This window comes from Pipra filicauda, unplaced genomic scaffold (assembly GCF_003945595.2).
Source record: "Pipra filicauda isolate LSUMZ 115617 unplaced genomic scaffold, ASM394559v2 scaffold195_size2193078_pilon, whole genome shotgun sequence".
Taxonomy (NCBI): domain Eukaryota; kingdom Metazoa; phylum Chordata; class Aves; order Passeriformes; family Pipridae; genus Pipra; species Pipra filicauda.
Window position 1 is genome coordinate 871102 of NW_024104304.1, and position 13861 is coordinate 884962.

General features: G+C 38.3%; 1 protein-coding gene across 9 annotated transcripts in view; it reads right to left on the reverse strand.

Moving 5' to 3' along the window:
* DST (dystonin) overlaps positions 1 to 13861 on the reverse strand; it is a 306949-nt gene that overhangs the window by 279845 nt on the left and 13243 nt on the right. For all 9 annotated transcript variants that reach the window (XM_039380429.1, XM_039380420.1, XM_039380416.1 and 6 more), the window contains exon 3: positions 11359 to 11547. In XM_039380429.1, the coding sequence (XP_039236363.1) occupies positions 11359 to 11547 (189 nt within the window). The remainder of the gene's footprint in view (positions 1 to 11358; positions 11548 to 13861) is intronic.

Genomic DNA, 13861 nt, shown 5'->3' on the forward strand with positions numbered 1-13861 from the left:
AAAGAGGACATAGAAGAATTTTTTTTAATTATATTAAGAAAATCTAAACCAGTAGTACTGATATTCTGCTTTTAACAACAACTGTTAACACTCCTGACTTATAAATTTTCCTCCTTATAGAATTAAACATTTTTTTGCCCTTTTCAAACTGTTTCAATCCCATATTTTAAAACTAAATTTGAAGACTTGATCCAGGAATCAATTGACATTTAACTATTTGAAAATACATATTCCTATAATTACACACAAAGACATGTTAAATTATTAATTTAAGATTGTTTTATTTTATAAAATTCATTTTAAGTTGCCTTATCTTAAGCTTGGTTGAAAATATTCCCTGGCCAGGGTTGAATTTCCTTGAAATTTTTAGTCAAAGACTGTCTGAGAAGCCTGAGAGCAAGATTATGGAAATATCCAGTAGTTATTTGTAAACACTAAAAAAATATCCCAGTGATCTTTTTGAGAAGACTCTAGGCTTTGGGATGGATACTTCAAGCATGAATATGCTTTAAGCTAGACACAGGCCTTTTGCCATCTTTGTTAAAAATCTGTCTACATTTGTCAGAGTGATAAGTCTTTGAGATATAAATATCATCTGCCATTCCTGGCATCAGGGAGTATAAAGTAAAGCTTTTAAAGTCTAGGTTTGATCTCACTACTCTGACAGGAAAGGTGCTCCAGAACCTACTGCTGTCTTGATTACAAGTGATCTTCCAGTTGCCACCTCAACCTTATTCCTGGTCTTTTGGGGTATTTTTGCAACAACAGTGTTCATTTCCTTAAATAACCCTTTCTTCTTCCTCAATACATTCGTAGCCTGCATTGTACCTCCTCTCAGCTTTTTTTGGTTTTGCTGAGCAAGTTAACTTCTTTTAACCTCTCCTCACCTATTAGTAGTCCTTCTTTGCAAAGTTAAATACTTTATTTAACTATTCCTAGCACTCAGGTAACTACCAAAGTAATTTTATCAGATTTATTTTTTTTAATAAGACCGTGTTCGAATTTCTTGACTAAAACATCTTCAGTGTATCATCTAAAATCCCTTCAGACTGGCACTTGCTAAACAAAGACTCTCCAGATTCCCAGGGGTCTTAGAGCTGCCAGACCAATACCCCAGCATCACAGAATGACCCAGCAAATTCATCTTCACAGCTCTTACCTCCACACTCACAACACCTGCCATCCCCACCAAGGAGCTGAACAGAATCCTTCCAGCTTGGAGATCCAGAGGCAAAACTAATCTTTGCATCTAATAGTTACTTGCCGTGGTTTCAGGTTGATGGTAGCACGGACAAGAGGCATGGAGAGCAGGGGAGGGCAGGCACCAGACCTGACAAGCAGGAGACTTTCTTTTATGCTCTCCGTGACTTGCTTGGCCGTGCTTAGCTAGCAAGAGGAAGAAGCTGTATGATCTAAATGTAGAGAGGACAAACACCGGAACCGGTGTGCTGGAGGAAAGGGCTATAGAAATACACCGGGACTGACAGCCTGAGGGACAAACACAGAGACTGTCAGAGTCTGGGAGCTGCAGCCGAAAAGCATTCAAGGGAGCAGCAGACTCTGTGGATAAAGAATAGAGGAGAAATGGACTTGCAAGGTAACTGTTGGGACTAGTAACCACCGCTGCTGGAGAGAGTGGATCAGGGGAGAGCTAAGGATCTGACACACTGGCAGGAAACTGCTATTGCCTCAGCAAAAGGCTCTGAACAAGGTATTTGATTAACAAGGAGGGGAGGAACTGTGTGTGAGAATGTGTCAGAGAACAGACAAGGACCAAGGAATGGAGTATGCAACCAGAGGCCACAGGAGACACAGAAATCAAAGAGAATGGTTGAACAAGTGCCTCAGAGCAATGAGAGGACTGACTAGGCGAGCGTGGGAAGGGCTGTGACATGGAGGAGTGAAACAAGAACTAAGAGTGAGAGGAGAAGGGCAAAGGTCAGCAGAGGAGTGAAGACTGGACAGTGAGGAAGGAGCTAGTGGTGGAGCAGAGGCAGGTCAGGAGAAGGCTGGAGGAGACATGGCAGAAGGAGCCACATTTGGGAAGAATGAGCACAGGAAAGCACATTCCCCTAAGGAGCGTGGTAGGAAACAGAAATTTCACCCCAATTCCAACCATTAGCAAACATCTGAGAGTTCCTCTAGAAAAAAATACCTGTTCCCCTGTGTTAGTGATTCATATAGAGGAATACAAGTGTCATCAATCTCTCCCTGAAATCCAACAGCACAGTTTTATGCGGTGTAGTTGAAGTGTCAAAAACTGCTTATAAGCTACACAACAGAGCTTTGTTTTTATGTTTTTATCAACATTATGAAATTAACACAAAGTTCCTGTTAAAATACTTTCCTTAAGGCTGCAAAGTTAAGCATTAAAATGTTACTGGATTCCATATTTAAGGTTCACCATGCAGCCTTAATTCAGCCTGCTTATTTTTAAGTCATGATGCAGTCATAATGATGTGATCGTATACTATTACATCCTCAGTGTCTTTCTCTTATTCAGTGCAAATGATGGGTGATATTCACTCCATAAACAGTTATTCAGTGTTTTGTTTTGTGATCCTCAGTTCAATGGGCAGCCTCAGAATTTAACTTACTTCATGCTATTTAAATACTGGTGTGAAGAAGAAATTATTATTTCATAGACTGTTTTGCGCTGCTTATTACTACAGTAGTATCTGACTGCTTCATTCCCATTACACAGCATGCAAAGTGAAACCAGGAGGTCAACTTTATTACCTAGGTGAAATTGAGATGCCAGGGATCTGACTTTTAAGAGTTATAAAAATTATGTATCAGTAATATTCAGACTACAGCACAGGTGGAGTTCAGTGGTGAATGGCAGCTTGAGAACTTCTATAAACCCAACAACATGCTTTGTCAGGCATTTAGAAAATGGAAGATAAAAAATGTTTTAAGCCAGTTGTTCAGCACATTCACAGTAACCTTGTGCCCACCCTTCAATCTCCAAGGCAACATTTCCTGCTTTTTAAAAGAAATAAGAGATCCTCTCTCTTCCTGCAATCTCCTGTTTTATTCATTTACACACTTTACAACTTCTTCAGCAAAACTCCTACACATAAGAGTCATCCTAAGAGCACTTCCATCCTGTGACGAATATAGAGTACATTCCATGAAAAACCAGTACACCATCATACAATTAAAGTCCGTATGACAACGGAGATGCATAATCCTCTGAGTTAAAACTGCATGTATAACCTTAATTCCAGTGCTTCATAATATCTGAAGGCTTGCCTCTGCCAAACTATTCTTTTAACATCATACCCATGTGTAGTGTTACATATAAATACAAATGGATAAGGGAGTCCCTTGCTATATAAAGATGTACTTTTTATGTGCCATAGTAGGATGTTACACAATACAACTGTGGCAGTGAAGGAAAAGGAAACATCTGCATTTAGACTATAATTACTACGCATTTGTGAGACAATTACTGGCCATTTTAAGTTGTGCAAACAACACTATCAATAAGATCAGAGCTGATAAATTTTTTTTAACCTACCTTCAGCTACTGTACAGAATTTATCATTTATAATCACTTACATAAAATGTTTTTTTTCCTACAATTAAGACCACTAGCACATTTTAGCAGCTTAGGGTTATATTACTACCTCTCACAGAAGGACACTGGGATCTAAAAAAGAAAAATTCTGAACAGTAGAAATTTAATTTCTCAGTGAGGCTATGCTGCATGCATATAGTAAAATGTTATCAGTGAACACAGAATCCCAGTTAATACAAATGATGGCAAGATGACAGTGGCAAAAAACCCCTATTAGATATTTTTCAAGCCAGAGTTTTACAGCTCTATTTCTTTGATACAACAGCTGAAGAATGTTTTATCTCCTTTGCTTCTAATTTAGTAGCAAGTTAGCTTCTGCTCCAAGGACCAAGGGTGCACTTTGACCCTCTTTTAACACTTTAGGTCAAAGTGGGTCAGAATGGTTTAAGCTCTCATCCTATTTTCAGTAAATAAGCATTTTCCCTGGGAATGAAAATTGACTCAGACAAAAATTGTATAGAATCAGCTCACCTATCAAGACAAATCCTGCTACATTAGAGGGCTTTGCCCATAGGTGGAGGATGATTTGCAACAGTGTATAGAAAAATAATGTAGATTTGATATGATTTTCAAACACATAACTTTAAATCTAAGTAAATACATTCAAAACAATCATGATCTTCCACCACAAACGACAATCAATTCAAATGATCTTAACTTTCCAAATAAGAGCTAGCAGTGAAGTCAGTTAAGGGGCTCTAAATACGGATTTGTACTATTACTGCTATGTCATTTTACATGCATGTGTCATCAATAACTATTAGCACTGTTGCCATTAACTTCTTTCTTTTGTACTATGCCTGATAGCTGTAGTAACTCATCTACAGGAAAAAAAAAGTCACTAGGAAGACAACAATAATTTTAAATCCCAGACCTAATTCTTAGCATATCACTATTGTGTTTTAGGAAAAAGTAGTTGTTGTAAAATTGTAAAGCTATCACCTCCCTGGACTAGTGAAACTCATGGCAATACACCTTCAAGAAATCCCTTCAAAAGCCTAAACTGCTTAGGAGCTGGGCAAAAGGAGTGGAAGAAATGGGCAATGCAATGGATGAGCTTCAGGGTGGAGAGGGAAAAGCAGCCAAGAGGAAATCTGGAGCAGGCAACAAGGGAGGAGGTCACAGAAGCTGGAAGAACAGTGGGAAAATGAACTTTCTGGGAAAAACAGTTTATGAAGAATATGTCAGTGAGGAGTTACTTATTATGAGAGAAGCAGTAATACAACAGTCCAAAAAAAAAGGTGTAAACAGTCTCTTGTGTGTAGGTCTGGAAAGAGAACTAGCTTTGAAGTCAACCTAAGGGCCACTGAAGACTTTCTCTTTATTTCAAAGATGACTGGATTTAGCATTTATAGTCATATTTGCAAAGATCCTATGCACCTAAAATAGATTCCTTGAGGTATTTTAAAAAATGTTTAAGATGGCTAGATGCTTAAATCTGATTAAAAACTTTATGAAACAATCACTTAATAAAGTGTCAGGAGCTTCTCAAAATCCCCATCAATATCCTCTAAGTCTTTGTCCTGGTTTCAGCTGTCATAGGGCTTTTTGCTTCCTAGTAGCTGGTACAGTGCCATGCTTTGGATTTAGGGTAAGAATAATGTTGATAACACACTGATGTTTTACTTGTTGCTTACCAGGGCTGACACTACGTCAAGGACTTTTTACCTTCTCATGTTGCTCACCCAGGACAGCTGACCCCAAAGGATGAAGGGGATGTTCCATACCATCTGGTGTCATGTACAACAATAAAACTGGAGGGGAGTTGGCTGGAGGGTGGCAGCCTCCTGTTCAGGGACTGGCTGGGCATCAGTTAGCAGGTGGTGTGCAACTACATTGGGCATCACTTGTTTCATATATTCTTTTATAATTATTATTATTATTTTCCCTTCCTTTTCTGTCCTATTAAACTGTCTTTATCTCAAACCACAAGTTTTACCTTTGTCTTATTCTATCCCCCATCCCACTGCGGGGGTGTGAGCGAACAGCTCTGTGGTGTTTAGCTGCCTGACAGGTTAAACCATAGCAGTCATAAAAATGAAAAAAATGCAGTCCTTGTTTCCCTTTTTATATACATTAACATGTTCTCTGTGTTTCTTCATTATGGATATGCTCAAATGGTCCTGAGAGAGGACATGTGTGTGTGTGTGTGTGTGCGCACACGGGCATGCACAGTCTGGTAGCTCACAGCTGTGTCGTACATTTGAGAACATTAATATAATCACAGAATATGCTGAGTTGGAAGGGACCCACAAGGATCATCGAGTCCAACCCTTAGTCCTGCACAGAACCATCCCCAAGAGTCACATCATGTGCCCAAGAGTATCATTCAAATGCTTCTTGAAATGTGTCAGGCTTGGCGCTGTGACCACTTCCCTGGGGAGCCTGTTCCAGTGCCCAACCACCCTCTGGGTGAAGAACCTTTTTCTAATATCGAACCTAAAACTCCCCTGACACAACTTCAGGCCATTCCCTTGGCTCCTGTCACTGGTCACCACAGAGAAGAGATCAGTGCCTGCCCCTCCTCTTCCCCTCATAAGGAACTTGTAGACTGCAATCAGGTTTCCCCTCAGTCTGCTCTTCTCCAGGCTGAACAGACCAAGTGACCTCAGCCACTCCTCATATGGCTTCCCCTCAAGGCCCTTCACCATCTTTGTTGCCCTCCTTTGGACACTCTCCAACAGCTTAATATCTTTATTATATTGGGCATCCAGAACTGCACACAATATTCAAGGTGAGGCTGCCTCAGTGCAGAGCAGAGCGGGACAATCCCCTCCCTCGACCGGCTGGAAATGCTTTGCCTGATGCCCCCCAGGACACAGTTGGTCCTCCTGGCTGCCAGGGCACTGCTGACTCATATTCAACTTGCCGTTTACCAGGATCCCCAGGTCCCTTTCTGTGGCACTGCTTTCCAGCATCATGTTAAGAAAAATGCTGAAAGTGAAAGATGGTATGATAATGTTTTGCCAAGTTTGCTTCTAAATGCAATTCACGGGAGACAAAATCCAACACTAGCAGATGTCTCCAAAAGAAAGACGATATGAATGCAATCTATAGATTAAATAGGTAACACTTGGAATTAACCAAGTCTTGTGCAGGGTGATGGGTAATATTTGCTTGTCGTCTGTATTAGGTCATTGAAATAGCACATAAAGGACACATGATACTGGAAAACTAGTAAATAGCAGCAAAGTAAGAATAAAAGGAAATTAACAAAATGAAATAGCTATTATTTAAGGAGACATATTAAAACCTTCTAAAAAGCCCTGTAGAACAACTTCATCCATGTGAAATAATTCATCTCAGGTAGGTTAAGTGTCCACTAACACACGGAATTCTTCTATAAATTATTTGGTATCAGATGTTTAAAAAAAACTCCAAAGTGTTTTTTATACAGAATTGTAATACTGGTTTTCTCATAAGTTTTAAGGCTTAAACACATAAAAGCAAAAACCAGGATAGCTGAATAAGACCATGAATGGGACAACTCATGGCTTTGCATGCATTAAAAACTGATTTAGCTTTGCTTTCATGGTTTCTTCAACAGGATCTTTACACTGAAAGTTTCACTTCAGCTACCTTGGGAGTAGCCTCAGTGGAGCCAAATGAAGCTGCTCATATCAGTTGTTTTTTTCCACATGTGACCTCCCAGACATCTGACCTCCTTCAGGTTTCCATGTAGCAACTTGCAGCAATGCTGCACCCACCCCTAAGGAGCTAAATTGCTGCAGCAAAGGTCAGTCTTAATTAATTAAAAACAGGTTCATTAGGAGACCCCAAGGGATACCTGCAAGCATCAGTGCTTCTGAGATCATTATTTGTCATCAGTTTATTCTTTGTAGGTTACTTCAGAGATACTTTTTTTTAACACGATTCCATAGATAATCCACTCAGTATATGCTGTTGCTACACTTCAGGGGCACAACAGACCAATAACTCTGGATGTGTAAAGTACAGGGATTTGAGAAGAAACAGGGATTTCACATCTGAAAGTGAAGCAACCAGATTTATTTATGCCCCAATCTCTGTAGTCTCACCTGATGCATATCTTACAGTGATCTTGTTATGACAAACACAAGTCTAAATTTTGATACATGTCATGATCTTAAATAATCCTTGGTGACTGCATGAGTTGGGCAGTTTGATATCTCCATTGTTTAACAATGGAGATATCAAAAGATGCTGCTTTGATGGCATCTCTTTTCCACTATGTTTGTAGACATACAGGTGAAATTAGAATTTGGCAGAACTGTATGTCTGACTGACTCCACAGCTCAGGAGCCAAATTTGTTTATACAAACTCAAGGCTATCTTTTGTTCCAGCCCAGCACAAGGTGTGGGGGGGGAGAAATGTTAATAATTTGCAGAGTCTTATACTTTTGCTTCAGAGCAGACCACTATTTAAAACACGGATAATATTTGCAAAATGCTTGTAATAGAACCCTTAGTTTAAAATTTGCCCTGGAGAAGTATTGCTATGCAGCAGCAAGCTCGTGACAGGAGACTTTTGCGCATCCTTCCACACCTTCAGAAAATTTAACTACCTTTACAGAGTCAGCTACCCAATTCATGAAAGGAGTGATATATAACACTCCTTTGACTTGCACAGTCATGCTAAATTAAAGAACACAGATGTGTTTCTTCTCAAGAGTTCTCTGTTGTGTTCAAAAACTCAAAGCACGCTCCAGTAATAGGTATCTTTACTCTCCTCAGCGTGAAGTTTGATGTAAAACTGTCACCTATAGAGAATGTCAGCACAGAAAATACAGCCACCAATGAGAGGGTGACCTACAGGGCACAAAATAGAACAATGTGCCTTAAAAGGGGTAAGCTTCACAGCACTATGTTCATGTTGCACCAAATAAGATGAGTACAAGTGAAAATGGCTATAAACTCTGTACAGTAAGAATTGGTATTAGCACAAAATGTATTTAATGTCCTCATTAATGACCTGGAAGGTGTAAAAAAAAATGAAATTTTCAGAGAAAACTGAAGTTTATTTCTGCAAACATCTGCTTGTGCAGATTTTCAAGGGGAGCAATTATTGTCTTCAGCAGGATTACTCCCATCCACACAATTACACCTAATTTAGTTCTGACAAGATCAGGGACTATGTTGGAAAGATCTCAGATTGCTATGCAGGAAGCGAGAAATAATACAAGCAAATTCAGATAATTATAGCACCAGCCAGGAAACTGAAAAACAAGACTTAGGCACAACAAAATCAAACAAATACAAAATTGTGTAAATTAGCAGGAATAAGAAAACTCAGCATCTAAACATCCACCAAAACTTTTCACGAAATATCTAAAAAGTCTTTAAGCATACATCTTAATATAGCAACAAAGCAGGCTAACATGTTTTCGGATTGATTACTCAAAAATTTCCTGGAGCAAAGAAAAAGCTTTCCAGAAGACTGTTTTATAGTTACTTTGGAGATACCTTTCTTTTCAGAAAATAGGGACAAAAAGGCATGAGTAGAGGAAAAACAAAACTGAGAACTGTTTCATGAGGAGAAACTGTCTTCTGGTTAGCAGACATCATACATCATTTTTTCAAGTGATGACTAAGCAGAATATGGCCATACCTGCCTACAAATATTTCTGTAATATGAACTTCAAGACAACAGATTATTTATTTAAAGTGGTTCAGGTGGGCAGAGATAGGAATAACAGGGGAAAAAAGAGAAAGAAATTATGCAGACTAACAAGAGTATTTCTGGCACTGAATCACGTAAAACTCTACAAGGCCAAATGAAGGCCAAAAGTCTCTGAGCTTTGAGACATTGAAACAAAGTGGGATGAAGATGTGCCAAACTGCGAGATGGACGATATTGTGATTGCCTGGAACTTCACAATGCTGCGGAGATTTGTCATGGCGTAAACCTTATTCACTCTGTCACCATGGCATTAATAATACATTCAGAATAACTTACAATGTCCATGAGAAATTAAATTGGTGACTTAAGTTTTCTGGATTGTAGTCTAATAAAGATAATGATTTATTCTTTTTCTGTAGAAATGTGAGTTCATCAAGGCTGTAGAAGGAAAGGCTATCAAAAGAACTGCATAACACTGCATAAAAGATACACTGCAAAAGCAATTTCAAGGAGGTGACATAATGGTGACAGCACTAAGAGAAGTTTTCTCTAAATCTGAGATTTATTACTGCTTCAGTGGTAGGTCTTGTCAGACACAGCAGACACATGAAATAAGAGGAAAGTGAAGTTATATAGTAACACTGAACATTTTCTATTCTTACGCTTCTTTCTTTTGCTGGTCCTGAAGCCCCTGACGTGTTACTGACTTTGGGGGAAAGCAGGGTTTTCTTAGCTTCAATAATCCATTACTCAAAGCCTGTTGTGCTGCTTACACCATTTACACAGTTTTAGCTCTTTAATTCAGCAGCACTGATGCTCTTTTTCCAATGTTGTTAATCAGTGGTAGTTAGTAACAGCCTAAGCAATTACAGGCAGGCATAGGCCTACCATGGAAAAAATTATGAACAACTGAACTGAAAAGGGAATTAAAAAACCCAACAGGAGTGACATGGAAAATAATAGAGGAGATAATAGAAGAGATTAAAGAAGGACAACATAGCAGGGAGAGGACCAGAAGTGAATAATGAACAGAAGAGAGCCTGGTGGGAGGCTGGAGACCCAGTAAGAATTACAGAACAAGACAAAATGGTCTAGAGAGCAAAATAGGATGGGAGTGAAAGGGAGACGGTTGAGAAGAAAGGACCATCAGATCCTTTAAGAAGAGCAAAAAATGAATCCATCAGGTCAAATTAAGCCACAGAATCTTGAGCACTCTAAAGTAAATTATAAGTAGAAACATGAGAGAACAGAGGAAACTGGGGAGTAGTGGAGTGAAAGCAGAGAAATGGAATGGATCAGCTAATAAGTAAAAATTCTAGCTCTGGCTTTCTTTTCTTTGCACAAGTTTCTTGTTCTCTCTGAGGCAATGTAATTCCACTAAGGAAGGCTTTCTCAAACTATCTTCAGACCTCATTGACAATTTTTGGTGTTCAATTACCACCAGTCTAGGAAGGTTCAGTTAGACTGCAGCAAGGTCAAGATAATATTATTTAGGGTATGCTCAATATCATTTTAATAATACTGACTTAGTAGAAGTAGTTCAAGCCCCTTCATATTGGCACAAATAAGTTAGTCAGAAAATGCATCAAAACAGTGAGCTCTCATTAATAAAAGAAAAGCATTATGTCTGCAAGACATAATATGTCTTCATGCACATTTACATTAGGAACTGTATGTTTCAATGAATTGTCATATTTCCACACAAAAAGGACGTTATCAGTATTAATAGAACTGGACGTAGATCAAGTTGAGAAGCAAAGAATGATAAGACTTCATCTAAGTTTTTTGAGCAGAAAGATTATAAATACTCTATAAAGCAGAAGAGACCTCAAAATTGGATCTAGTAATAAGATTTCATATAAATCGGGTTCAGTACATAGCACCTCTGATAAATCTGAGTGAGGAATTTCAATAACATACATATGCGCTATAAAAACCTGTTTACTAATATCACTATAAACTATCAAATTAAATATCTTATTTGAATATTGACCGTAGACTGAATATTAAATAAAAATATCAAAATTCAAAAAACATTCTTCTTATGCTGAACATAAGAACTGAAGAGATTTTTAAACTGAGGAACAGAATATGGATAGCCCAAAAAATAGAATTGTATCACATGACTCTCTAATATACTTTGAGTGCTATTTATCCCTAAAGGTAGAATACTTACAGGCTTTCGAGTTGGGGTAACTTGAACAGAATGGTAAAATTCTGGTTGGACTCGGCTGCTTTTCTTGATTTTTCTTTTTCTTACAGAAGTTTCCTGCTCACTTAGATGGTGAGCTTCCACTATAGGTTGTGTTTCCTCAAGGCGAGGTGCTACACGTCTTCGAGCATGACGAGGACTTGACCTAAAGCCCTGTAACAGAAAAAGGCATCATCGTGTTTGGCATCTCCCCGAATGGAGCCATGTGACATCAGCAAAATCACACAGGATCTTAACAATGACTTGATGTACAGGCATGCTCACCTTACATTAATAGAATGTCCATATATACTGCATGTAACAATAAAGAGATGTTGCCAAGTGCTGTTAATATCACATATGTTTTATATTTCTAAATCACATGTATTATTGATACAGCTAGTACCAGTAACTCCTGTTGCTTTTCTTTATAAGCTCATACTTTTAGTTATTTATAACTAAATAGTTCTAATTTAAAAATTATAATTAAAATTTTCCAGGTTAATTCTTGGCCTCATGAGAAATTGTTTTAGGGAGTGTGAGCTTCAAAGGTGCCTTTTTTTTCCCCCTAAGACTGAAAATGAAGAAAACTTGGTAGATTTTTGGCAACAATTGGCAACAATTATAACCAGCATTTCTTGTTAAGAGTTCAGATAGTGCTAGAGTTTGGGGAAAATCTTACCATTTGGAATAAATAATTAAGACAGAGTGATGTCTTTTATTATCATCTGAGAAATACAGATATATTTGGCCAAATTAATAAACTCAGGAAAAGCTGCCCTTCAGAAATGCTTTTCAGAGGCTTGCTGAGAAAACCTCTGAGCAACATCCAAAACGGTTCATGGCCTTATAGAATTTCATTCCTTTAATGGCAACATGTATCATGCTATCCCTCTATTGCTACCTGCAGAGTATTTACAATGAGAATTCTCTCATTTTATTGAGTCCCCTCATGAGCATGCACAGGGCCTGAAATGCATCATTTGTACTGAATACAATGTTGGTTAATATTAAACTTGGCCAAGTCATAATATCCATTCACTTAGTCACATCAGCTTTCAGATTAAGTGAGCCAAATCTATGTCCTTAGTGACAGTCTGCAGTTTAAAGGCTACATTTCCTTTCAAAACTAAGAATAGATGCAACAATTCCTAATTTTCTACCTTCTTTTCTTCTAGGTAAATATCTCTGCTGAAGTCCTTATGTAACAAAGCCAACATTCAGAAATGGCTGGTCCATGTAAAGATTCAAACTTCTCCATGGTTAGATTTTAGATAAAACTCAAGAAATTTGTATTGTGAATCTAAATATCCTGAATTCCTACCAGCAGAAAACTAGTGGGAACAATACATTTCCATATAAACCTGCTGGGTTTTTTTCCCCATTCCCTTAGCTTTTGTGTTTTCTGGAGGTTTTTGCCTTTTTTGTTGTTGTTTTAATTAAGAAATCAGCATAGCAAAGTTATGCTAAAATGCTGTTCTGAAGCAATCAAAAGTAGATGTATGGCTCTGTGAAAATGGGATTTACTTGTCTAATGTTCATGAGTCTGCAAGGGAGGATAGCAACACTCTGTTCTGGACACTCAGATAGACAGACAGATATCTTGGTTATTTAAAGGTGTTCTCCATTAAGTAAATGTATCTTTAAATGGCCAAAACACACAAACACATATTTACATACACATGCTAGTGATTGCTACAGATACACATGGCATGCAACAGATGATGTGAAAAGGAGAAGTGACATGGTGAAGTAAATTCCAGGTAACAACCTTCTACTCCTGAACACTGGAGAAGAGGGACAGGAATAGAGCCCAGCTTTACTTAGTCTGGGAGGTTCATATATGTGGTGCAACAGGGCTATGAAATACATATGATGCAAAGGTACGGATAAAATTTCTTCAATCTTTTTTTATGATCCCTCTTACTCTACTGAAGCAATAGAATTGTTCAGACTACAGGTAGGGACAGACTTTGACACCCTGTATCATAATGGAATCCATATCAACCAAAGCAAGCAGCACAGTGAAAGCCACTGCACCAGAAGATCTGCACAGATTTAGGAGGATCTCCAAAGATTCAGAGATGTAGAGCTGTGAAATACTGCCACACTATTGCGATGACAAAGCTTACTGCCTCATTTTGTTTCTACACTGTGAAATAGCTAACAGATACTTACAATGTATCATTCAACGTGATACTAGGGACTATTCGGGATAACAGGGAAAAATACAACGCAGGGAGCCTACTATTACAGAGCTTACTGCTCATGGAAATTTTCTTTTAGAAAAAATGTTAGTGTGCATCAGGGATTATTCCATACTAAATTAAAATATTCCTCAAGAGACTAAAATACCCAGCAAATATATTCCAAATTCTGAAATCAAAACAGATTTTCTAAATGCATTATTGTTCATTCACACATGATGGCTACTGGCTGAAGCCTTGTGATATACCCTGCACTGCAGCTGCTCCCTCACCACACTCCC